Source organism: Brachycentrus maculatus, unplaced genomic scaffold (assembly GCF_059751285.1).
Source record: "Brachycentrus maculatus isolate JH-2025_06_01 unplaced genomic scaffold, ASM5975128v1 h1tg000446l, whole genome shotgun sequence".
NCBI lineage: Eukaryota > Metazoa > Arthropoda > Insecta > Trichoptera > Brachycentridae > Brachycentrus > Brachycentrus maculatus.
This window is the reverse complement of record NW_028281194.1, coordinates 50,458-78,454: the sequence shown is the minus strand read 5'-3', so window position 1 is coordinate 78,454 and position 27,997 is coordinate 50,458. Positions and strand designations below refer to the sequence as shown.

At 28.7% G+C, this 27,997-nt stretch overlaps 1 protein-coding gene across 5 annotated transcripts; it reads right to left on the bottom strand.

Moving 5' to 3' along the window:
* Positions 1–250: 250 nt before the first annotated feature.
* Positions 251–27,303, bottom strand: LOC148302481 (cystinosin-like). 5 transcript variants are annotated; one of them, XM_088271546.1, is made up of 10 exons: positions 27,140–27,296; positions 14,360–14,473; positions 13,273–13,366; positions 12,641–12,832; positions 11,321–11,561; positions 10,939–11,058; positions 10,111–10,281; positions 9,308–9,528; positions 7,052–7,080; positions 251–473 (listed from the first exon to the last, which is right to left on the bottom strand). In XM_088271546.1, the coding sequence occupies exons 2-10, from the start codon at positions 14,442–14,444 to the stop codon at positions 391–393; spliced, it is 1,236 nt and encodes a 411-aa protein (XP_088127672.1). In that variant the 5' UTR covers positions 14,445–14,473; positions 27,140–27,296; the 3' UTR covers positions 251–390. The 5 variants fall into 5 exon arrangements, with proteins under 5 accessions (XP_088127672.1, XP_088127674.1, XP_088127671.1 ...); XM_088271545.1 differs by lacking the exons at positions 251–473; positions 7,052–7,080 and adding exons at positions 2,854–3,350; positions 17,724–17,750 and having other exon boundaries at positions 27,140–27,303; XM_088271549.1 differs by lacking the exon at positions 251–473 and adding an exon at positions 17,724–17,750 and having other exon boundaries at positions 6,580–7,080; positions 27,140–27,303.
* Positions 27,304–27,997: the final 694 nt, after the last annotated feature.

The window sequence follows — 27,997 nt, the reverse complement described above, 5'->3', positions numbered from 1 at the left end:
ATAGATATTAATAAAAAAATTGTAATGCCAAAAAAATATTAAAAGCAAATACATATCACGTAATTATGACACATTTAATCTATTATTATTTAATTTATTGATATTGGAAAGCGAAAAAATTTTAAAAGGTATAAAACGAGATTCCTATACTATCTGGTAATATTTCTGCATGAAATGCACCTGGTTCTGTGAAAGTTTAGTTTGTTCTATCGTAAGACGAGGAGCGAGCGTGTCCTTTAGGACAGTGCTCGTTCTACTGTTTCATACTCTCGGCCTGAGAACTGGCACCTACACTACACGCTGCAAAGTACCTCCATCTAACGGGCGCACATTTATCACATTTTCAAAATTCAGTTTCTTGAATAATAAATACAAATGGTTTCTTCTCGATTAATTTCTCCGTTTTCTGCACAACTGCACCATATCAGCCGACAATATTATCACCTCCAATTTCCAAGTACGGCTGAGTGTCTCTGTAAAGAAAAAAAATAATTAAAAATGGGACCCATGATTTGGACAATTTGTTATTTTTATTGATTGTCCATAATAAATGACAGCTAACAACATATTGGTTGACAGGAAGAAACTGTCCGTGACAATAATTTACCATTCGTTGGATTAGATCTATAATGTATTATAATAAACAATAAATACTATTGTATATTTATATATATATATATATATATATATATATATATATATATATATATATATATATATATATATATATATATATATATATGGTTTAGTCTTAAATCCCTATCAGATCCCAAATGGTGCGTAGGGTACCACATCGGCTCGATCCAGTGTTCACCTGATGCAAGGAATGTGATCAGTCCTGCGTTCTAGATTCTTACATATGGGAGGGGAATATATGTGATGGGATAAAATGTCAGAATTGAAGGAGTTTAGGGTGAAAAACATCACTGCTTTATGGGAAAGGAAATGGAGGAGGAATCAAGAAGGATGGAAGGTAGGAAAAGCAGAATAGCAGCGATGACTAGGGCATTCGGTGTAGCATACCCGTACTCGTACTGGCTTGTCTAACTGGGACGTAGCTTATTTGTACGATTTGTTGAATTATCAGTATTAATACAATGTCACAATTCTATAAGTTGCTTGAAAATAACACCATATTCTATAAATTCATCCATATCTCAAGCATACGACAATAAATAAAAAAGTAAATCTGACAAAATTTCAACAGTCGTCATTGAAGTAATTACTTATACATTTCAATAATAAAATTTATATTTAAAATTTAACAAAAAAAAAAAATTATAGCGAAACAGCAATATTATATAATCAAGCGTGTTAACAGTATAAAAATTAGTTATTAAAAACTCTGAGCTCGGAAAGGATTTTTTTACAAAGTATACAGTAAGACATAATAAATATTATCACGGAAAATGTACAGATGGCAGTAGTTGCAGTCCAATGGTTCCCAAACTGTATAAAAAATAGGATTTTGTCTTTTCAAATTACATAATTTTATGATGATCGCCCAATGTCGAGGCTTAAGCGATGAATAGGTTGATATTTTCATAATATGTATGTAATTATCAATGATATTTCATAAATATTTAATTCATTTAGGAATGGGTTCAATCGTAAGTTATGTTAAACCCACATTACCCCTTTTTTCGGGATGTTTTAGTGAAATTAGTATCACTAAAACATTATTTTATTATTTTCATTCTTCCCTTATACCCACTGGTGTATAGGATTAAAGAGTAAAGATTTTTAACTACATAATTGTTTTGGAATTTATAAAATTGCACATCCTTGAGAAACACCATATCAAAACTTGAGATACCTAGTGGTATCATATTCATTATTTCTCTAACTTTTCTCCCCACCTATGTGGTACGTAGGAAACCCACGGTCAAAATGGTGTCAACATTATTTCTAATTACATGAAGGTAATGTGATCAGTTTTGCTAACTAGGTTTTTGTATATAGGAGTAGAACTTATTTAATGAGATACTAATGACATAAGATAACAAGCTCGGGGGAAAGAATATGGGAAATAAAACTGAGAAGAATATTATTTAGTGAGATACTAAGCAAATGATTCACTGTCGGTAAGCAAACAATCCATCTACTTACTGTGAATCCTACGTAATGATATTAATCAAGGATGTCTGATATAATATAAAGCCTAAATTGGTATTAACGGTATGGAAACTAAATTATGTCAATTGATGTGAGAGAGAAACCATAAGAAGTTTATTTTATCCATGTATAATAACATGTCATTTTTATCATGCGGATTCATGTATACGGCGTCAATGCCTTAGAAACTGTGTAAATATTTTCAATGAAAAAAACATTTTTTTAAAATATTTTTTTAAGTTTTTAAATATTAAAATTTTGGCTTTCTTACAAATGAACTTAACATCGTACATTTGAATGAGTGTGTGAGACCCATTGGATAGGATGGATGTTGATACATCAAACTTGAAAGTGAAATATGCAAATTTACGATCTAAAGAATTGATTTTTAGTTTTGTAGTTACTAATTTTAAGACTAAGCAGTCAATATAATCTTTAATAAAATGATATTTATGATTACTTTGAAGGGAAAATTATTTATTCTAGTAAACTATGGTGTATATTATGAATCATCATTGGTAATAATATGATAATGTTAATGATGTAATAACTAAGTTTTACAGTAAATAATTTAGGGTTGAGTTTTTAAAAAAATATAGTTTTATTTTAATGACATGAAAACATTTTTATAAAATTATTATAAAACAAAATACAAAAATCAGGGATTAAAATATTATTTATTTTATTTAATATAATATAAAATCCAAAATATTGGAACTTTAAAAAAAATAACACATGTTAAAAGTTTTTTTTCTTCATATTTTATTGGTTTTCTCGGGGAAACATGATTAAGGAGATATATGGGTGAAATAATGAGGTGACATGGTAAAAACATGTTTTTTGTTTCATTACTTTGAAACCCTTAAATAAGAAACTGACATGAAATCCAATTTCTTGGCAGATTCAAACATGAGAGTTTAAAGTATTTATGTACTTGGAAATCAATTTTATTGAGACATAAATGGAGACTTGAATATGGTTTACTGCTTTTGAGTTGATCTGCATCCGTCGATATGATCCAAATCCATTAAATTTATCTAAGTGTTTCCATACTTATATATAAATTAAGCCATACAAAACAATATGACAAAACTGCTTAATTTTTTTATTACATAAGCGTGATGCCTTCCTCGAGTTTCACTTTTTTAGTGGTATTTAATATTATAAATGGCTGCGCCTCTTTTATATTAGGTTTAACTATAATATTTGAATCTGTATTCGTACTATTATAATTTCTGAAAAAAAAAACTCATTGTGTCTTAAAAAAAGGGGAAGTTCAAATACAGTTGGAAGTTCTCATTTGCTATTTATAAATAAAGTTTAGATAGTATTTTTTAAAACTAAAAATTCAATGAATCATTAAAGATAGACAATATCTCTGTTCAATAAAAAGTCAGCAAATCATACAATTTATTTATGAATTTTTAAAACCAATTAAAAAAAAACACAATCTGAAAAAATTTGTTCACCATTTCATATCTATTTGTCAAAAACAGAAAATTAATATTGGTAGATGTGAGGTAAAAAATCATAAATCCAAATTGTCAAATGTTTAAAAGAGATTTTGCATAAATGCCCTTTTTTAGAAAGTAAACATAAAATCATTAAACATATGATGTTTTATGCCGTTGTGTGTTAATAAATATTTTTATAATTTATGAAATTTAATAAATAAATTATATTGAATAATTTTATATTAACTTACTGGGATAGATTTTTTTAAATGACCTCCTTTAAATGAGCCTTTATTGAATATACAATATTTTGGATTTACAATTGTTTAGCACGCATATACAGATATAATACTGTAGGTACATAATACCAAAGAAACAGAATGTTCAGTTGCTAAACAATATCAAAGAAATCTAAATTTAAAGCGTTAGTTTATCAAAAACTACAAGGTAAAGTTTAATTACTGGGTTAATCACAAAAAACTATACTAATTAATAAAGCTACAGAACATTGAAATACGAAAACCGTCACCAATATTGCTAGAACATGTAATTAATTGTTCCTTGTGAAAGTTAACCTTTTAGTTTTTGTAATCTCTTGTATCACTTTTTTTTTAACATCTCCGTAGTATGGTAGTTAGTGTGTTTGGCTTCCGTACTAATCCTGGGTTCGTTTCCTAGAGGGCTCAAAATAAATCAATGTATTTTTTTACTCTAATATTTGTAATACATGGTACCCGAAGCGCTGATTCGTCTGATGCAGTGACCTATGCACCATCAAGTGCGGATAGGGGTTGGAAGAAATACACGAAGGGCAGAAATACTTGCACACTAAATTTGTGATATTGAAGATGATATTGATGTGACTTGGATGTATAAAATTGTGATGGTGTTTAGTAACAAAATACCAGCTTTCCTATATTAATAGTCAGTTATGAAAATTCAAATCAATAAATGTATTCCATAGATACATGGAAATGTACGGAATTCATATTTAAGGAGTGATTACATTAAGGCACATCAGTAGAATGAATTCTGCATAAGCCAATATAAGCCTCCGTAGTGTAATGGTCAGCACGCTCAGCTACCGTTCTGGAGGTCCCGGGTTTGTTTCCCAGGGGGGTCAAATAAATTTAAGTGATTTTTTCACTCTAATATTTATTCAATATTACCCTGAACCGTTACAATATTACACTGGACTGGTACCTGAAGTGGAGGGCTGATCACCTTTCCTTCATATGTTAACGATCAAGATAACACCTCGTATGTATGATGCAGTACCCTATGCACCATTGGGGTGCGGATAAGAGTTTGAATGAAATGAATGAAAGACTTCAAATAAAATGATAATTTTTACAAATTTAGCTTTTCCACACATTTTACCAGTGGACCAGGTATTGTTATAACTGCCATGCAATTGACAAAAAATAACTTTAATACCTAAGTAATACTTGTTTGAAATTATTTTTTAATTATATATACAAGTGCATTTACATAAAGAAATGCCGGTAGACAGTCTAAATCTATAAAATACTAATAAAATTATAATAATTTATGCTATGATAGAAAATACCTCTGCTGGATGGTTTTGATATTACGCTTATTATACACTCAATTGCACTCCTCAACAGCTAACAACTTTTCCACTTAAAAATAGTCAATAACGAATGAAGCGAATATGGCGTTACAAACATTGACATACCTTTCATATCTAATAAGAACCAAGTTTCATGTCATGATTGAGTTAAAATTGATTATTTTTATAAAAAAAAATATAGCAATTTACATACTACACTAAAAAATCAAAAAAATACTTCAAACAAAAATGTATAAAAATACTGTAGGTATGTTCTAATCATTATGGTGATATGGATAAAGTTAATTGCAATTTAAGCATTTCATTTGAACAACAAAAAAATCTTGGAAAATGAAAAATTATGACTAACATTATAAAAATAGTTGAGGCATGGTTTGAACAAAACTTCAATAGAATAATCACATTTAATTATTTAAGTAACAAAATTGATATCTCAACATAGATGAAGATCAGGGTATTTACAAATCCTGATTTGTGAACAAAGATTTGGACACACTCAAAATATTGTAAATATAATAAGTTAAATAAATATGCAAAAAAAAAATTTAAACGGCGAAGTATACAAATAAATAAACAAAAATCCTTCCAGACATCAAAAATCTTCTAGAGCAACCAAAATGTGAAGAACATGATGTCTTATAAAGCAAACATACTAATTATGAGGCAGTTCATTTTCCAAGATAGCAATTAAAAGTTTAACACAATAGAAACAAAAACAGCGTGGAGATCTTGATATAAAGAAAAAGAAATTTTTCAATATATAGAAAAATAAAATTTTAACAAAATCTGAAACATGCAAAAATATAAAAATATTCACTTGATATATAACCATCTTCATGCTCTACACGCCACATAAATAAAAATTACAGGTATAATTAAATTACTTATGTTAAATAAGTACGAAAATCTTTATATAAATATTTTGACTACACAATACAAAATAGAATTTTTCTATATTTTTTAAATATCTATTTAGAAAATAGTTCAAATTATACCGAACGATTAACATCACAAAAAAGCCTTGTAAAGTATGTAAGTTTGTAAATGCAAACGACTATGCTGGCATAAATTTTATCTACAAGTATAAAATTAATATTTCATATGAAATAATATTAATTTTTTTGGAGAATATTATTGATTCGGAATAAAATTGCAACAATTATGGTGTTATAGTGGTGGTGTTACGTGCAATTATGGTCTGCGGAAATCCTATGAGTTTTCTTACTATTGGAATCTGCCAGAGTTAACAAAACTGAGATTCCAAAGTGAATTTGGAAATAAACTTTCTTTACAAAACTTGTTCACTTATAGACTAATAAAAATAAAATAAGAGATAATAATATATTTTTTTAAAGAAAAGTCCATAAGCCACTATATTTTTTAAGTAAAAAAATATTTTAAAAAAATACATATGGAGATAGATAATGACGCAATGGTATAATTATTTCATTATATGTGCTTAAAATTATTTTGAAAACACCTGCCAGGATAATAAAGGAGACAGGTACAAATCCTAAAACAGGTAGTTGTACAAAGCATAAATTTTCTTTTTACAAATTCATTTGGGAGCAAAAAGATAATTTAATATAACACATTCTGAATCAAACTAAACCTAAAATCAAATTCTATAACAGGCAGTTACTTTTTAAAGTAAATTAATATTGCTATGGCGATTACATCATTTGATCATTTATAAATGAATAATTTGTAAAATTATGAAGAATTTTAAATCAAGCGCCGAATTTCTATTACAACTGGATAATAGTAACGAATGAGTTTTGTGACTGAATTATGGCAGTAATATCGCTATAAGGATTGATGTAAAATTCACAAAGGAATATTAAATTCAATACACTTTGTTTTGTTTTTATACATTGTTATACCTTACCCTCGAGATTTATTATCTTGTCTGCGCCCCTAAAAAGTAACACAAAAAATGATAAGATAAACAAAATGTCACCAAATTCATTTGCCATATGTACAAATTTAAACCACTGTAAAGATTTCGTATTCAAATAGTAATAAAAATATATTATGGATGACTCAACTCCAATCAAATTCTTTTTACGGAGTACGGAAGTCTGGGTATTTACAGGAGTTACATTCTGTCAAATAAATACCGGGACTGAGTAATTTTGAAGGCTTGCGTAAATGATATTTCAGATATTATTTTTCATTCTGTTGCCACAAGTGTTACATACTCTATACTATCACTAAGTTTGAATGTGATCTATCATTTAGTTGATAGCAGTCAAAAGCATTGGTTGTACACAAGTGCGTGTGGCGTTTTTTGCAATGGAGAAAAAAATTAACGAAGAATTGTCTTAAATTTTATGGTGGAAATGAAATTTCAAGTTCAGATGCATTGAAAATGTAGAAAGCTCACGTGACTCGGTAGAAAAAGGCCAGATTTGAGGAAGTAATACTCTTGAATTTTGCACCGTGATAATGCAGTCTCACAAAGCAATCATTGTGAATGAATTTTTGAACAAAAACTCGATGAATATCTTGAATAATTGTAAAGTATTCTCCCGACTTGGCTCCCTGTGACTTTTTTTTGTTCCCAAAACATAAATTACCGCTTTGTGGAATTCGTTTAGACTCATTTGAAGATATTAAACAAAATTCACAGAAGGAACTCGAGGCGATTCCAGAGTGTGCCTACAAAAAGTACATGGATGACTGGGTCGTTCAGTGGAAAAATGTACCCATTCAGAAGGACCCTATTTTGAGGGAGTTTCAATAAATTTGGAATAATAGTAGTTTGTTGTTTTTTTTTACTAGGTCCCGGTGTGTAATTGACAGAATGTGCAACCTATCATCAGCTGGCTTCAGTGATCACTTTATCCACTGTATCATTCACTATTTTTTAACACGAATATGTGGATAGTTAATAGGAATATGTGGATAGTTAATAGGAAGATATCTATAAAATGAGTACAGAATTTGAACATTTTAAATATTCAAGAATCCAAATGGGAAAGAATGATTTAAAAAAAATCGTAATGATGCAATTGGTACATAAATATTTCAAGATTAAATCAGCTATTCTTCTCATATAAGGTATGGTATTTTTTTCTTTTGTTTATCAACATTAAAAATCAAACTAAAGGGAAAACAATATTCAGGTTTAAAATAAAGTTTTGGAACTTGTTAGTTTGATGATTGATGTATAGGATGTGTAAAAATTAGATAAATTTGTATATATTGGCATTGAAAACAGGTATTATTTTAAAAAAAAAGGTATTTTATATGTATGTTATTATTACTATTGGTATAATAATTTATTTATGTATTTGTTTAACAATATATACATACAAAAAAAGAATCTTATGATTATCAAGTATTGTCATTTTATGATTGCAGTGAATATAAATAACTTTTAATATTATTAGTTTTTATCCATTAAATTTAAACACAATTAATATGCTAACTTGTAGGGTTTTTTTGAAACTATGGGCTGTAAATAGGTTTAAAATGACGATTTTATCAAAATGTACAATAGTCATTGAGGCCGATTCTGTATTACAGTAAGTGTAAAAAAATGTACATAGAATTGCTACAGACACCTTCCGAATAAATTTTATGTGCGAAATTGCATTTGGTATGTGAAAATGGTTATTACAAATGCAAATAAGAGGAGAAGCAAAGTAAAATACATACATACCAATATCCATAAAAACCAATCCAATTACAAAAAATTATTTATATTTTAATAATCTGCATGTATATGATGAAACTGAATAGAATAATTACACATATACTATATAACATGATTTAAAAGACTTGTGTTTTACCATTTGAAGATTTTTTTGCATTCAAAAGGTATTCTTATCAATCAATAAGATATCTGTAGTAACATATTATGTACTTAAAATAGTAATAAAAAAAATCATCCAAATGAATGCTGTATGAATATTACGTTGTAACGATCATTCTGTTATATTATGAGTCAATTCAAGTAGATGAAAATATCTATATTTAAAATCGACTTACTAATCACTATTTTAAAAATTGGTCTAAAATGTAATTGCAAAATAATTAACGAGATACATATCTAACTACATCACCGACTAAATAGGGAAACATGCAAGCGAACTCTGTTAAATACATCACGTTTACCTTCAATCTGAAGATTACATACCTGTACAGTACGTAGTGCTGAATAATGAAGAATATGTCAAAAATGACTGAGAAGAGCCCTAATCCAAACTTCGTCGGATCCCCAAATATGGATTTCCAGTCGTTATAATTATAGGCATTCAATATCATTTGCAACATACTCAGCATCCCACCAGTAAAATCCAGGAATATGTTTCCGATACTCCAACCCACAGTTGATTTTCTTCTGTAATTCATGTATGCCTGGAAAAATACCAAAAAAATTCAATTGAAGCAATGTGAAAACTGCCATTTCAATTTATCTAGGGAATGTGTGTAGGGTTAATTCCAGACCGAGCTATAAACAAAAATGATATTTTTAAATAAATTAAATGTGGTGAAAAAAACAAAATAATAATTTGCTGGAATAATGTCATAAGTCCCAATTTGACATTTTTCAGAAGGTACATTTGAAGTGTTAAACTTTGTAAGGTAGTAATTTCACTATACTATTTAGAATAATTTGATGAAAAGTCTTTGAAATATATTAAAATAAAATAAGAGCTTAACACACAGGTGTGCTTTTTCAGAACACATCTTAAAAGCTTCACTTAAATATTTTAAGTTTGAGTTGTGATTATACTGTTATTGAAATTAAAATATGCACTCTGTAATTTCCTTACAGAATATAATATCATAAGAGAAAATTAGCAACAAAAATACAAATGTAAATGATATTCCATCCGCCATGATACGTTCAATTGCTTTTCATGATGCAATAAATGCCAGATAATATTACTATAATAATATATTGTCATAGTTTACAAACTGTAATCATAATCTTACCTGTGGAATATATTTAATAAGAGTGATTGCAAGTTTAATATAACTACACACGTAAAGGAAGTCCAACCACGTGAATACGGCAGTTCCCGCTAGAATACTGCACACAACCAATATCACGGCAAATGTACCGAGGATTATTCTCGCTGTTATAGATATTCTTTGGTTGTCTCTCTGGAAAGAAAATTATTACTGAAATTTCAACAAATTGGAAAGCGAAAAAAAATTCAATTAAAATTATGGATACAGTTTTTAAAAAAATATAAAAGAGAATTTCAAAATTAAGGTCAAAAGCTGTATAATTTAATTGACATTGATACCATCAATTTGGGTAACTTTGGTAACATTGAATATAACACATAATTTGGCAATACAAACTGATGGGGTGTACATAAATCAATAGAATAGACAAATGACCGTAACTCACATTAACATAAAATAATTTAAACTGTATTGCGACTTGTTCAAGTGTACTTCCAAACTATAAATAGGTTGATTTAAAATCGTGCTATTTCAAATTGAGATTTTACATGTTATGTAATATATACATATTAATCTTTGTAAGAACTGTATGCATCGCATAACATAATAAGCGAGAAAAATAAATTCCAAATAACCCCGAAGACTTAACACTGTATATTTAGTGATAAGAAATTTTATCAGAGATTTAAAAACGAAGCAAATGAAAAATTAAATAATATTACTAAGAAAAGTGAAATAAATTGTTTATGTCATGTCAGTTACATCATGTCAAGCACAATGTCAAGAATATTTTTATTGCATTCCTCGTGCCGATGCACGTTTTACAACAATAGTATGTAGAAAAGTTACCTGGTAATAAAAACACTGTAATATGCAAATCAGTGTTGCGAAAACAGCGTGTAATGCAAAGAATATATCATTCACTTGCACGGGATTCATTCCTCTTGGATATCTTTTAAGGTACTCTTCCTAGAAATGATAATATATTTTCTTTAAAACCTATATATTTATATTTGTGTATCTATTGTTTGACTACAATTGTTTTCATGGCTTTATTTTGTAAAACAACAAGATTAAAAATCAAAAATACGGGTACAGTCATCTACATATAATCAATAATAATTTAATGACTTTTTATAAAAATAAAAAAATCACCATTTTGATCATAAACCTTATTTGTAAAAAAACAACAAAAAATACTGAGAATTTGTAAAACTGTGATTAAACATACCTGTACTTCAGGAATATAAAAGAGACCAAGATTAAATATGGAATATAATATGAATCCAACTATATTTAATCCAACAAAGTCAAAATTTAATCCCACTACACTTTTTCTTTTGAAGTTTATCCATATTTGTGGGTAAAATGAAATAGACCATGCCAAAAAGTACACCCATCCCATAACATTGGATATGTGGTAAATCGCATTGGAGTGCTGCACTGTCACTTTGATGTACAACTTATCTACCCTATAATGACAACAAAATTATAAAAACAAATCGGATCATCTTGTGCATGTTATCTTGCAATATAGACGTTTGCAGGAATGTATCTATTCTTGGAGCCTAGCACTCTGGCCCCCATCGCCAACTCCCTTTACAAACATGCTTGGCAAACATATTCCAATGTATATGAGTCCTTCATATCGAACATTATTAAAATCTACAATATTAATGTGATTACTATTATAAAAAATTAATATTTATACATATATATATATATATATATATATATATATATATATATATATATATATATATATATATATATATATATATATATATATATATATATATATATATATATATATATATATATATATATATATATATATATATGTATATATATAAGAAAATATTGAGCGAGTTCTTGACACAGAGGTTAAATATCTCTAATGGCTTTCAATAGTTTCTGATGATTTAATGAGTCAATGCCCTAGAACCTCGCATTGTGCAAATGCTTAGTAGATGCAAGAACAAATGAGAAATGATTATATTATGCGTGAGGTCGTATTTAATGAAAAGCAAAAGTTAAGAATATTGACCAAATTCATTAAAATCAATACATATCTAATATACAGTAAACAAACTAAACACGATTTTACACATAATTAAATACATAACTAATATGCATATGGTTACTGCATTTTGTATTGACACCAATATATTATTATGTAATTTTGAGTATTTACTGCAGAATATACATTTTTCGCATACATCTAGAAATTAGCAATTCATATAGTTATGTATTTGAAGTACGTATGTAAATTATTTATGAATTATATTCATTACCATAAATTATATTCATTGCCATATCCAGCATCTGTCTCACAAGCCAACAATAAAAAAGATGTTAATGTTGTGAATATGTCCCGGGCCATACATTTTGCTAACTTTTACCTCAACATTTTGAGTGTGTCCAAATACTTGTTCAGACTTGATGAGATGTCAAAAAATAACTTTTACCTCATTCTTAACAAACTGATGTCCTTTATGCACAAGGGTAATATACAAAACTAGTAAATGGATAAATAAATACACACACTTACGAAATAGAGTTGGCCGGTGTGATATTAGCAATGATATCCAAGTGCCCCGGGTTTATACCCAAAACACATACTGGATAGGTGACCCAGTCCACAGATGTAGAGGTTTTGTTCAAATTTATATAAGGAGGAAAAAGTTTGACAATTCCATCATGCTGCTCATAGAAATTCAAAACGGAGTCTTCCAAGTCACCTCTAAAAAAATAATAGAGTTTTTTCTATATAAAACACACACAAGTCACTCTCGTGAGTAAATTAATCATATATGTATTGACAGGATTAATCCAAATATTTTTTAAATAACAACAACAAATAATACTACTATGCATAAAAAACAAGAAAATAAAATTATGAGTCTGTATAAATAGATCCATTGAAAAGTTGTTCATAGTTGCATAATGAATGCGGAATCTTGTTGAGTGTGTTTTAATTTCCAAATGTCATATTGACCTCCATCACAATGGGTAGTGTAATAAACATATTCTAGGCATTACATATTCAAAAGGAAATTCATTCCTAGATTTTACAATACGAAAATAAAAATAGATATTACAATATTTGCAATATAGAAATTAACAAGGAATGTATGTGTGTGTGCTTGCGCATCGAATACTTGTACAAACAAAATTACTTACAATGTTAAAACATCGAAATATTGTGTGCCATCTACTAAAACAGTAATGTCTTGAGTGGAAAACTTTATAACCTTTGACGGATCGGCAGGCGAAACTGAAAAAAGAATAAATATATTGAAGTACAAAATCAATGCATTATTGAAGAAAATTCTTATTGATTTGTAGACGATTTTTCAATAACACAGTAGATTTTAATTCCAATAATAAAAACAAATTGTGCATTGTTGGACTTATGGCATTCAGTTTTGAAAGTTCTATTTTGTGTTTTGATTCTATTGACTTAATACATATAAAAGAATAAAAAAAAAAATTATATACGTGTAATATTTCAGAGAATACACCAGAAAACAATATAACGATGATTTTGGTAAAATGCTTTAAGAGAAATTTAACTTTTAATTTACGTGTGAATTATATTTCATTACTTAATTTATAAATTGGAATGAAATGTTAAGAAAATATAATGTTGCATATGGCCAATGACGAATTCTTCTTAATTTACAAATAAATAACATGAAATACAGAGGGAGTCAGAGAGAATAATCATGAATCATCTTGCTTAGGAAAATTTATGACTGGGCATTTTTCAGAAATCATAATCACTCTGTAAAAATGTTATCAATAGATCATTTCATTGCATGAAATTTAAAATGAGGTAAATTTGCAACAAAAAAAAAACAACTTTCCTCTGTTGAAAAACGAGGAAAATAAATTTAAGAATTGTTTCATATTTATTTTCACGGCGACTCCTGAAATATTATTTGAATTTATGTTTTTTTACCAATTGAAAATATATTTTTAAATTATTTTTTTGCACTCAAATAATGGATTTAACCCCTCTAGATCATATAATTCATTTGGTTCAGAAGTTAAATCCAGCGCTTAAGGGTAATCAAATAAATAAATTAATTAAATGTTGCTAAAAAGTTTGATGAAAACTGAAAACTATTTTGTTTGAATTCAGGTTATCAAAGAGGTATAAAAGAGTGCCAATGAATGTAAAATAGTCACTATGCCAAGTATCTTATTTTACAATACCTAAATAACTATGTATACATAAATTAAAATAAATTTTGTTCATAATTACCTGAACAACTAAATAATAAAATAAGTAATATTGAAGAGCGTATTATAAAACTCCATTTTTTGGTTAGCAAAGACATGATGTCCATATCCCTTGATACTTCCTTACAACAAATATCTGTAAGAAAAAGAATACAATTAATATAAGAAAAAGATCGTGCACGGAACAGAGGGGGTGAGGGAGAGAATCCCCCAAAAAAGGAAGGAGTGATAAAGGAGTGATATGGTGGAAAAGAAAAGTGGATGAAGTTAAGTAGTTAAAGCATTTAAAAGAATGCGAAATTACTTTAAGTTCAGAGGATACCAAATTATAATTTGTATATGAAACTTTGTGTTTTTATTTGATCATTATATAAACAGTTAAAAAACCTATAGTCATGAAGAATCTTGTCAATATGGTTTTAATATACTCATAAATAATTTCGAACATGAGTGTTTTATAACAATACTGTCAAACTGAAGAAAAAATTGCAATTAAAATTAATGTTCCGCTTATAACAATAAATGTATTGTTTAAAAAAGAATTACATAATATGTTTGTACTTAAAGTATTTAAATTAAATAAAAAAATTACAAAATAATATATCATACGTATATATATATATATATATATATATATATATATATATATATATATATATATATATATATATATATATATATATATATATATATGTATATATATATATATATATATATAATGATTAAAGAAAACACTTCGTTTTTTACCACTTGAGTTTTATTATAGACATGTTTCATGTTTCAGAAGTTAAACTTCCATCATTCAGGTCTGTATGTCTGAAACATGTAGTCTATAATAAAACTCAAGAGGTAAAAAACGAAGTGTTTTCTTTAATCATTGTAACATGTCTTACCACAAAGTTAATGCCGAAACAATAAATAAAATATATATTTATATATATATATATATATATATATATATATATATATATATATATATATATATATATATATATATATATATATATAAAGTTACATATATTGTTTAAGTATATGTGTAAAGAATATAATTATATGAAATATCGTTATATAGGTATGGAGTATTATCCGATGCTGCGCTCTTTGTATCAGTACATGAAGGTGAGGGATACAGGTGAAGGAATTAAAGTATGTTTCTGATTTTAAATTTCAAATATGTTTTTATGAAGAAAAAAAATACAAATATTTGAAACACAATCTGATGCATCCCATCCAATAAGAATCTTTAAAAAAGTGCATGTCAGTCAAGAAGTAGGCCTGAATTACAATAATAACTTTTTCACTCTTCATTTTGATATTAAGTTTTATAAAAAAATTATAACTGATTATTGATAATAATAAAAATGCGATCTTGTACAAAGCTATAAATTTGAAAATGTTTCTACTGCATTCTGATTACTAAGCAAAGTCTAGTATTACCGAGTGACTATAGAGTTACTAATTTACGGTTATCCATGTCACGAGAAAGCACCCACAATACCACAATAAAATTTTACAAAACTATTGATACGGAGTGGTTAAATAATACACCATAAAGATATTAAATATACACAACAATCCACTAACAAAAGTATTAATGCAAAATTACAATATGACTCGTAATCCTATAATTCTCAACATGTATTAACAAACCATGTTGACATAAAATTATTATAGATTGTGTTAACTCCATCTACAGATAAAGAATTTTCTGTTAAAATAATTCTTTTTTGAATCTCAAACAATGTACAGAATTTATTTTATTAATATAGTAAAAAAAAATCAAAGAAGAGACGAAAATCATTAAAATGCAAAACTATAAATACAATAATTAATCAGATCAAGAACAAAAAAAGGCTATTATTTTCTAATCAATATTGAGTAATACTTGTTATTGATATTACTGACATCAGTAGGTAGCTACAAATGATACAATCTTAAATTAGCAGTACCTTTGTTGGTAATGGACTACTTTTTTTAAAACAACTACATACCATGACATTGAAATAATATTCAATGTTTGTTGGCCAAGACTTATAATTGGTAAAAAATAAACCGTTTTTACAACCCAGTTATCAATAATTAATCTGTTTCATTCGATTACAAGATAAATAAAAAAATTAGTTGTGGTTTTGTGGTAATGTGGCGAACTTGAATATATATAGTCTCAAAGGCATGGTGGTGAACCACGGAAGTTGAGTTATAGCCTCAAAAGTATGGTGGCGAACCATGGAAGTTGAGTTATAGTCTCAAAAGTATGGTGGCGAACCATGGAAGTTGAGTTATAGTCTCAAAAGTATGGTGGCGAACCATGGAAGTTGAGTTATAGTCTTAAGGGTAGAGTAAAAAACCAGGAAAGTATGGTCATGGTCTTGTGGTAGATAGGAGTACCATAGATATTATTGAGTAGAGGTCTTGCAGTAGAATGTTGAACCATAGATTACAGGTTCAGAGCTTTATTCCCCGCTCAGTCACAAGCAGAAAATAATGCAAAAATATACAAACTGAATTATGATTTTAAATTACTTAATTTTAATAACCTCTTTCGCTGCAATATATTGAAAAGAAATCAATTTTATCATCGGATTATACACTTAGTACACAGAGCATATATCGCTCACTCCTTTCAAGAACGTCATAAATCAAAAATCGTGAATTTTGAGTTGTGCATGTTTTCGGAATGCCCAGAAAATGTACTATATACCAGCAAAAGTGGCATATTTTAAACTTAATATTTACCCGCTACAGGGTAGAAAATGTTGTTTTTGCATTTTGAAGAAAAGGTATTGTTTAATGATTTTTTTAAATATACTAAATATTTTTCAAATGGAGAAAAAACCTTCAGGTTTTACCTAAAAAGATCTGTTGCACAGTAAAAAAATCAATAAGTGGCTTGATGTTTATTTTTAACACATTGTGATTTCTTTTTAAACTTTAAAAACATTCTCCTGAAAAATCAAGTTTTTTGATTTATGACGTTCTTGAAAGGAGTGAGCGATATAAGTAGTGAATTGAATAGGATCGAATGAATTGCTGTCAAATAAGGATTAGTAAATGATGTACAATACTACAATAGTCCTTAGATTTACTTATCTCAAATATCGTCATATTTGAGATAAGAAAACAAATTTAATCCTAGAATGGTGTGACATTAAACCAATTCATTTGTCGCAAACAATCAACTGCGTGTATTATACTGATTAGGAGGTTCATTATGTATTTAGTTGTGTTATTTGTATATTATTTTGTGAAAAACTAATTTACAAGATTATTATAAAAAATCTCTACAAACCAAGTTTTTTCACACAACATTACACAAATCAGAAAAATTGTGAAGTTCCTGCATGATATATGACGTGTTCATAATTTAAATAATAATTTCAATTTACCTCAAAGAAATGCGATATTTCCACAAGCTGTAAAGGAATAAAATCAAATGAGTTTGCAAGTATCTATTTTTTTTATTAATAAAAAATTTAAAACTACGCAATCTGAATACTACTGGTTTATTTTTTTAATGAATTTTCATAATGCAAAAAATAAATACCTTTAGCAAAAATCTTATTGAACTAACTGATTTAAATAGTATTTTATGTGTTACACAAAATAGACATTGATACCTAAGGTCACTGTCATAATTAATTGCTTTTTTTTTTCAATGAATAGTAATAGGTTACTTCTGTAAAATAAAATAAAACTGTCTCAATGAGATGCTTGTAAGTGAATCATTCACTCAAAGGCAGAGTTCATTGAAATCAGACTGTTTTTTGTCAAAATAATGTTGAGCGTAAATTCACACAGATAATGCCTATGCTATCCATGATTACAAATGTCATAAGGAAAAGGCAATTTAGTTGGCTCGGCCTTGTACTTTACAAAAGCCGCCATCAAGATTGCCTCTTGTACAAGGCATCCACCCAGGACATCCACTGCTGACAATTCGTCGGCAGCCTGCACTTCGGGACGCAGACTGACTTGGCAGGATGCAAAGGAGCTGGCAGCCGACAGAAGAGCTAGGAGTGAGTTTTTGTACTTCATATGCTCCACACAAGGAGTGGATATGGATTAAGTAAAATAAGTTTTTAAAAAATACCCGATACATTTAACATAAAAAGTGGTTGATTTGGCGGGAATCAAAATGACAAAAAATAATAAAAATTTTATTTCATAAAAAAGCACCTAGCCTATTAAACACTAACTTAATTATTAATATAAATAAAAAAAACAGTGTCATTTCCGGTAGAAAATGGTAATTGTTCAACTGTTGTGTGAGTTGTGTAGAATACTCGGAATCTTTCCACCTCAATGATAGTTGATCAGAATGTGGTTTAGTACAAGTTCATTAAAACTGGGAACTGGGAGATTGCCGGTATAAAAGTAGAAAATGAGATTAGAATGCAATTTTGTGTCGACATAGATTTGAAAGCAAATATATAATTTGAATTGAAATTATCGCATAGATGTAAACCAACCATAAAATTATTGTGTTAGCAGCGTACGATTATCAATTGAGACATAATATTTATTATAAAATACCGGATTCAAGTCAGAAATGCTTTTCTATGTACATTACTTAAGATAGATTGACAGGCAAGTATTTGCATTGACGCTTAACTGAAAAACTTATACAGATTTGATACCTGCCAATTCCAAAATAAATTTCAAAGAGGTTTATTTTTAATTAATCTGAGTGAGTGTAACGTTTTTTCAGACTATCCACCCCCTTCTTCCCAACTGAGTTTTTGTAATTGGATGGTAACAATCTGTAAAAGTTTAACATTTCAATAAAAGTTATGGTTCTTGTTAAACAAATAACACCTTCAGTTGCCATATATACTATTCCATCTACATTTCTATTCTCATAAGGCAAGTACGTCGTTCACCCTGAGTAGAAACTCGCGTCAAGTTAACACCGAAAAACATAATCTGTGTAAACAATTGATTTTTTCCAGCTCAAAAGTGAAAAAAATTATGCGAAAAATCAGAAAAAATATCCATAACTCAAAAAATACACATCTTTAATATGGCAACCCAAAAATCATTTATCTTCATGAAAACCAAATCATAATATTTTTTAAAACTAAAATAAAAATATAAATAATAAACTACTACCAATAACAGAACTATAGTATATACCGATTAATACATAATATGTGATAAATGCACATGTATTATTTTTATACTAGTTTTTTATGACCGAAACCTACATACCTTGACCTCCAATAAGCAAGGTTGAGCAAGGTTTTGTTTTTATAACTAGTAACTGAAAGTAGTTCAGGAGTTTATGGCAGTAACACAATAAAAACAACAAGTAACTTATCTAATTCCAAGGAAGCTTGTCAAATCAAAACAAATAAGAAATACATATGTGTTTTTGTATTAGATTAAATTGTCAAACCGAAATAAGAACAGTTAACAAGTAACGACATGCGTTTTATTACCAATTTATTTGTAGATCATTAGAAGCGAAATTCCGAATGTTAACTGGAGTTTATATTTGAATTAAGCTGAGTGAAATAGTGCAAATGACCTACACAGGTTCGCTGGCGCAGGAGTCCGGCCACTTGCTTACAAGGAAAAGGAGGATAATACGCTTGTACTAATTGATAAATATGTGCATTTCCATCCCATTCATCATTTGGAAAGGAAGGTATGGCATGAATGGAAATATATTTGTTCTTTAATTTAGTTGGAAAATTTTATAAGAATAATTTGTGGTAATGTATATGATGACCAACTGATTTTATAGCATATTATTTTTTGATATCTCATCAAAGATGAAGAAGAATATGGAAGTCTGGGCATTTACGGGGCTTACGACCGTCATAGGCTGGTTTAAGTGATCACTTTACACACGTGTAACATTCACCAATTCTACCCATTATTGACAACCACACTACTCAAATTCTTGGAAGTTCTATATATATGAACCAATTTAGAAACCTTGTTCATGAATCACTAGAACTTCACTAGAGACATCTATTGGTGAGATGTAAAGAAGCTTTTTATTAAGCAGAAACTCTTATATTAGTATGTGAGATCCGAATCCTGGATTATAATCACACACATGAGAAACGCCAGAAAATACCATTTTCATTTTTATTATTAAGCTTATAATTTGACCAGATAATTTATTTACAACATTTTGAGTGTGTCCAAATACTTGTTCACAAAATCTGGATTATCTCCATCATCTATGACGGTCGTAAGCCCCGTAAATGCCCAGACTTCCATATTCTTCTTCATCTTTGATGAGATATCAAAAAATAATATGAAAATAACTCCTGTAATTGGAGATAATCCAGATTTTGTGAACAAGTATTTGGACACACTCAAAATGTTGTAAAGATTTTATAGCAGTTTATCAGGTCTTTTTTTTGTATGAGTATTTGTTTTAAAATACTTTTTTTACTGAAAAAAAGCAAAGCGTAAACTATGCCATACACACTTGAATAGATGTTATTACAAAAAAATAAGGTATTGGAGGAATTCTAAAAATATATTAAATAAGGTAAATAAAAGTTGTGACAACCCTGTTGAAAAGTAGGACAATGCGTATGTTTAAAGAAATTAATGAAGTAAAAAGTGCTTCCCGCATGGTGAATAAAAAACGCCATCAATGTAAGTGGTCAATGAGATAAGTACAGATATGGTACAGAATTTCAGTTCATCGTCTACAGTAGGAGGCTTCATACAATAGTGACCATTATTGCGCATGTCTGGACTTTGAGATTTCCAGTCTACTTTACATTCCTTATAAAGGATCAAGAAACCCATTAATAATTCAAAATGTTCACTTAAAAATTTAAACGTTTTTTGAATATCACAAAAAGTCAACCTTTTACATCATTTTTAATTATAGTAAGTCAGACAACGTAATTAAATATGTAATTGATCATATGATTGTTTGAATGAAAATGTAAAATTAATATCATTAATAAACTCAAGCATAGAGTTATGCATTTATTAAACGTGCCTTACATGATTAGTAACTCCCATCTCTACATAGAAATTCCAATCTCAATGTTAAATTCACTCAGACCATGTGATCAAGGTCGAAATGTCATATGAATGATATGGCAACGAATGCCATAATAACCGAGAAAATAATTATGAGCATTATTAAAGAAACTATGAAAATTAAAAAAAAAACAATCAAACAATACTTTGAGTATATTTGAATCTTTGTAGACATTCACTGAATTTAACCCTCTAACCCTTTTCCACACCCAAAAGTGCATAGGGTACTGCATCGTATTGATGCAATGTTATTTAGATCGTTAATTATATGAAGGCAAGGTGATCACTCCTGCGCTTCAGGGACCAGTCCAGAGTAATATTAAATAAATGTTAGAGTGTAAATTCACTCATATTTATTCTCACCCCCTGGGAATCGAACCTGGGACCTCCAGCACGGTAGCTAAACACGCTGACCATTACACCACGGAGGGGGACTAAATTTGACTGAATTTAACCCTACGAGGGATTTTTATAAAGATTCTCATTAATATCTTAGCAAAGACAAAGAAGTTACTGTGATGGGAATATGGAAGCCTGGGTATTCCAGGGTTTACGACCTGCCATAGTTGTCAGATAGATAGTAGCAGTAAATGTTTCTGTCAATCAATCACAGGTTGAATGGTATATATTGTATATAGCAGTGCTCCGTAGCCGGTGCACCGTGGCGCACTGGTGTGCCGTGACTTAGATACAGGTGTGCCGCGATCAAATTCAATGTATTTGACATTTGACATTTTATTCACTTGTATTTCATATAAAATACAGTTTATATAATACGCGATGAGAAATTATTTTTCATAATATTATCTTTTTTTGAAAATGTAGGAAATACATAATAATTATTAGGTATAGGTTTTTTAATGGTCCATATGTTAGTTTTTGGTGTGCCGCGGAATTCTAGGAAGAATTTGAGTGTGTCGTAGGTGAGAAAAGGTTGCAGAGCACTGGTATATAGCATAGTGTATAGCGACCATATAAAACATTGAGTTTCGTGGTTAGTGTCGCGGACTCTGGATCAGAGATTCTAATCCCAAACGTAAGCCGCTTAGACATATCTGAATACAGTATTGAAATGAAATATTTGCATACATCACTACCTGCCTGTGATTACCCAGACGTACTAATTTACAACCTTACTAATTTATTTATCAATTAAAATAAAAAAATTGATCTTCAAGTAATCAGAAGAATAGTGTTAAGGTTATTCACCAATGAAAATTAATTGATGACTTTATAATAAAAATTAAGAACTCTTCAGACACTAAACCAGCGTTCTAATCATGTACAGTGAGACTAGTTGACAATAAAATAAAATTGACCTTTTAATGGTCAAAGCAATATTATCCTTGAACTAAAGCAGTTACAAGAATTGCCAATTTCGTAGAGTGACTTGCTAATGTTTAATTGACTAATCATATTTGACTGGAATGCCTCCTACATTCCAGCATGAACAAAATCATGCCATTTACAGTACTGCCTTGCAGCCACTAAAGCGCAGTAAGAGTATGTAATAAATATTTAGGAGAGGCATGAAAGTACATAGCAATTATATTGAAATTATTTTTTAATGTAGCATTCTACCATAATGGTACAATGAAAACCCTTAACAATTTTTTTAATCTCATTATATCCTGTCCCAAATATCTAGTATATGCTCTTACTGCCCTTCAGGTTCTGTACAGTAGAGTAGGACCATATACCATGCCAGGGCAATATCAGATCATTGGATCTTAAAATATGTTTAGCAATTATGTAACCTTTAACACCATGAAATACTTGATTCTCAACAAACGCAGATGTCTTTGATCATCTCATTTGATACCAGTTGTATTTTTTTTTATTGAATAATTTTTCCATCTAATGATTTGCTGGGATGGGGGGGTAGTAGGTAGTATGGTGGGCAGGGCCTTATACTGTTTTAGTCAGTTCTAGTAATAATTTGTGAGTCAGACAATACACTTGGAGACCAAAAAACAGAGACAGTTTGTGTTTGATGTCACATCTAAGAGAAATCTATAGAATATTAAGTGAATGCCCATTTATGGAATATTAAAAAAACACAGATTAAAAAAAAGTATATTTGATTTTTATTTATACATTACCTATATTACCAAATATAATTTTCTATCTAAAATTATTATATTAAGGCGATGAGGGTAGGATACAGAAGTTAATATGTAAGCTCTTTTTTTGTATGGACTTTTCATTAAATTGGTCAACATAAATCATGGAATACAGGCACATGTCGAGAGTATTCAAATAGGTACTCATATTTTAAAAATCTATTATCTAATAACCTAACCAATTGAATATTGATTGCTCAACATACCAAGAATAAGTCTTTAACATTCATTTAGTGGTGTGACATTCAAATGACTCGGAGCAATGCCTTTTGACAACGATTAAATGAAAGTTAAACATCAATAAGCGTAGGACTGTGCAAATATATCATCTTTTTATGAACTATGGCACTACTCGATAAAGTGAGGCGTAAAAATTTATTACCTCACCCTCATATAATTATTAATGAAGACATCGCTGCAACAACCAACACTATTGAACACAGATAAAAGAATAAAGAAAAAAATTCTGCACAGCACTCTATCTATCTAGCGAGGTGCAGTTGGTAATATGCTCTTTTGCGAAACTCTAATCTAAGATTTAATTCCTGACAGCAAAGTTTATCACTCGGGAGGAATGTTGGATTTAATATACAAACAAGTTTATTTTTTTTATTTAGATTTATATGACTTCAATGTTTTCTGCGCAACACTTAAGATAGCTTGGATTTTAATATACCGCTTAATGCACCATTAGTGTGCGAATATGGGGCAGAAGAAAAATGTTCCATATGCATTGCATTCAGCTGCTGAATAATACCTAAGTTTATTAGTTGAAAATAATCTGATAAAACCATTTCTGAGTAAACCATATCAAGTAAGTCAGAATTGCATGTATACAATGTACGAGTACTAACGGATATTTTTCATTAAAAAAATACTAAATTTAAAAAATACTTTTGGATTTGAAGATATCAATTTGCTCTACATTCCAAAAGAAAAAGGGGGAGAGATGTCTTATAGATTATTATTCAATATATTTACAATGTGAAGTGTCTGATATCAATCACCTTATATTGATCACAAATAACGTATTCAGATAATTTATATGAATAAACAAGTCACTGTTCATAACAAAATACAAAATGCGGATTAAGATAATAATGAATAATGCAGTGTGTCAGAAATATCTCAATTATTGCTTGGAATAAAAAAAAACATGAAAACTCATATTTAATGATAGTATAAACACACCCTAATTTTTATAAATAGTTTTTAAAAAAAATTTTTAGACATGTTTTCAATCATGCATTTTCAATCAGACTTATCGAAAGGAAATCTTTCTAAGGAAATCATAAAAATTAAATAATCAATTACCTCGTATTGTCCTCACAAAAATATAACTTTAATATTTTAAAGGAAATAATAATAGTTATATTAAAACAATTATTATTAAAAACATATACTATTTATTGTTCATGATTATAATTTTATAACAATTTAAAAAAATTGTTTAATGTTTTACACAATTTAATTGAGTTCAATTTGAATCTTGGTTAAAATTAAACCCTAGTTGAACTTATAATGCAGTGCTATCAATATAAAGTCACATGATGTGTATAACTAATTATGTATTCATCACAAGAATTCCTTCTCTCTTCGCTTTCATAAATGAGTACTTGGAACAGTGCAATTTGTGACCATCCTTAACTTACTTTATGTAATTTGTCTCAAAATAAACAAGATAAATACGGAAGTTTATAACTGGTAGTTAATTAACTGCAGCAAACTCTCGGAAACATCTGATTTATATGAAAAAGAACCTCAAGTGTTAACTTCAAAATTATTAAATATATTTTTTAAATTATTTATATAAGTAAGTAAAATAGAAACAAAACGTTTCAGTCTATCTACATATCTAAATAACAGAAAACAAAATAGGTAGTAAAACAAATATTTGCAAAAATTATATGCAAATCATTATATATACAGGGTGTCCCATAATCCAACGTATTCCTTTTAAGGGGTTAGGCCAGGTTATGACCAAAAAATGAAAATATGACCTCAGTAAAAGTGCCTTAGTTTTCCAGATATTTCCACTTGAATGAATTTCCCGAACATCTATGTCTTACATCAGTTTTTTGAGTGCCACTTTTTTAATATTTCATATTTAAGGATTCTAATTTATGTTTCACAATACTGAAAACTATGCTATTGATCACAGTCCAAAATACTACCAATACTGGCTTGTCTTGGCGGTAAAATATATATTAATGCCCGGTCAATGATTTTAAAATATGTCTTTAGGTAACTTTGACTCTTCACCCTGAAAAAAATTAATGACCTAGCAAGTTATTTTAAAAAGATGTTTAATTTATGTCATTAAAAAAAAACAGTAAAATAATTACTTTGTTTTACTTTAAAAAAAAAGATATTGCCTTTTTAATGCAAAATGAGCTAATTTTATAATTATTTCATCTATTAGGAATTCCAATGTAAACAATTGCTCTAGTTTAGTAAAGTGAAAAGTGTTTGTGTTAAATTAAATTATTGCTGTGTTTTATTGTGAAACATAAATTAGAATCCTAAAATATAAAAATTTGAAGGCGTGGTACTAAAAACACTGATCCAAGGGGTAGATTTTCGGAAAATTCATAAAAGTGGAAATATCTCGAAAACTAAGGCACTTTTACTGTGGTCATATTTACATTTTTTGGCGAGCCATGAGGTAACCTAACAGCCTGTATATTACTGAAGCTTTCAACAACTGTCCCAAATAAAATGCAGCAAAATGGCATGTATATAAAATTGAGTTCATTGTGAATATCAGAAATAATAATAATTTTTTATAAGTAATTTTTAATAGAAAATTTCAATTTGTTGTGCATTTTTCAATAATTGTTCATTTCATCCGCTGTTTTCGGTACGGTAATAATATGTAACAAATACTATTTGCATAAATTGAGTTAATAATGCATGTAACTTATTCTTTTCTTTTGTAAAGCAAAATGAGGAAAGTTAATCATCTGTCATAAATATTCCAATATTTTAAATACTTTTTAGCCATATAATTCATGTTTTTATTACAGGTTTTAATTTGAGAGACAAAGTTTTAAACTAGCAGTTATTCCAAATATGGTAATAAAGGGTGAAGTCCACAAAAGTAAATTTAATTACAAAAAAATGTATTGAAAATCTGTTTTCTTTACTTAGTTGGAATTTGAACTCGTAATGCCAAAAAACTATATAATAATTATTATTGTATTTTATTATTTTGTTAAAAAAAGTCAATGCATGATTAATGTTTATATTATTGTCAATCTGGAATCGAATATGTATGGCCAATTATTTAAAAATGATTATAAAATACAAGAAATCGATAGAATATTAGACACGAAGCAACAAACTTTAATTTTAAATAGTGAAAATATGTATGTAATAAGGAAATAGACTACATAGTTTTATAAACATGAACAAAAAATTAAATGTTTTGAATTTTTTTAAGTAGGCCGACTGAATAAGTTATCGGATACTTAAAAATATTAAATAGTTATTTATAAAACCATAATAAATTCATGATTTATAAATATGTTTATATTATTTCTATCAAGATAAGTAGACAGCGACCAACAATATCAATAAACAAAAATATACAATTTACTTACATCACAATATAAAATTTAGTACAGGCATAAAATCAATATATTATCAGAAAAAATACTTACAAAATATACAGCCTCAAAGTTGTTAAAGAGATAGGTTTGAAAAGTATAAGAGTTTATAATAAAGCAAATAAAAACTGAACACAACTCTCCGCATAACAATACGAAACGTCAAATTCTGCAGAGCGCGCGACGTGAGCTCACGCCGCGCTCCTAAAATATATAGTGATGAATTACGGGTGACTAGTGCGGTATTATATTATAATATGATCTGATAATGGTATTGCCTGAAACATAAAATGTAATAAATTAAAACGCGCATGTAGGTAAGTACTAAAGAGTTGTAAAAAGCTATTGACGTGGCGATAAAGACTACAGAGGGTATTTTTACTTTGAACGAATATATCAAATTTGGAATTCTGACATATTTCATTCGATGAGGACAGAAGAGCTTGTAATAGAAAGAAATGGCGGTAATACTTAACGGGGAGAGTTGTGTAGAAGCAATAGTTAGCAAAGGAGTAAAACAAGGCTGCTCAATGTTACCAGAGCTGTTTACTATCAGATACAGCAAGCCATTGACAAACTAACAGAAAATATGGTAAAAATTTCATTACGGGTCAGATGATAGACATGATCAGGTATGCAAACAATATAGCACTGATTGCCGACACTGAAAATGACCTTCATAAAGCGTTAAGTACAGTGGAAACAGTATTGACAGCAAAATATAATATGACTTTAAGTAAAGAAAATCTAAATGGATGGTCGCAGGAAGAGAGGAAAAGAGACTTTTAGTTTGGAGCATCTGTTGTATGGAAGCAAAACGTAAGACTATTGGGCAGGCAGAATAGGGGTTGCTGGAAGTGTTTAAAAGTGGTGCTACAGGTGCATGATGGGAATTGGTTGGAACATGCAGGG

Bases quoted from the DNA above. Each gene is read 5' to 3' on its own strand.
- LOC148302481 (XM_088271545.1), bottom strand. From the start codon at position 14,444: ATGGACATCATGTCTTTGCTAACCAAAAAATGGAGTTTTATAATACGC. The intron at 12,833-13,272 runs GTAAGTAATTTT...TTATTTTTTTAG, and splicing joins TATTTCGATGTTTTAACATT to AGGTGACTTGGAAGACTCCG. The intron at 9,529-10,110 runs GTAAGATTATGA...GTATTTTTCCAG, and splicing joins TTATTAAATATATTCCACAG to GCATACATGAATTACAGAAG.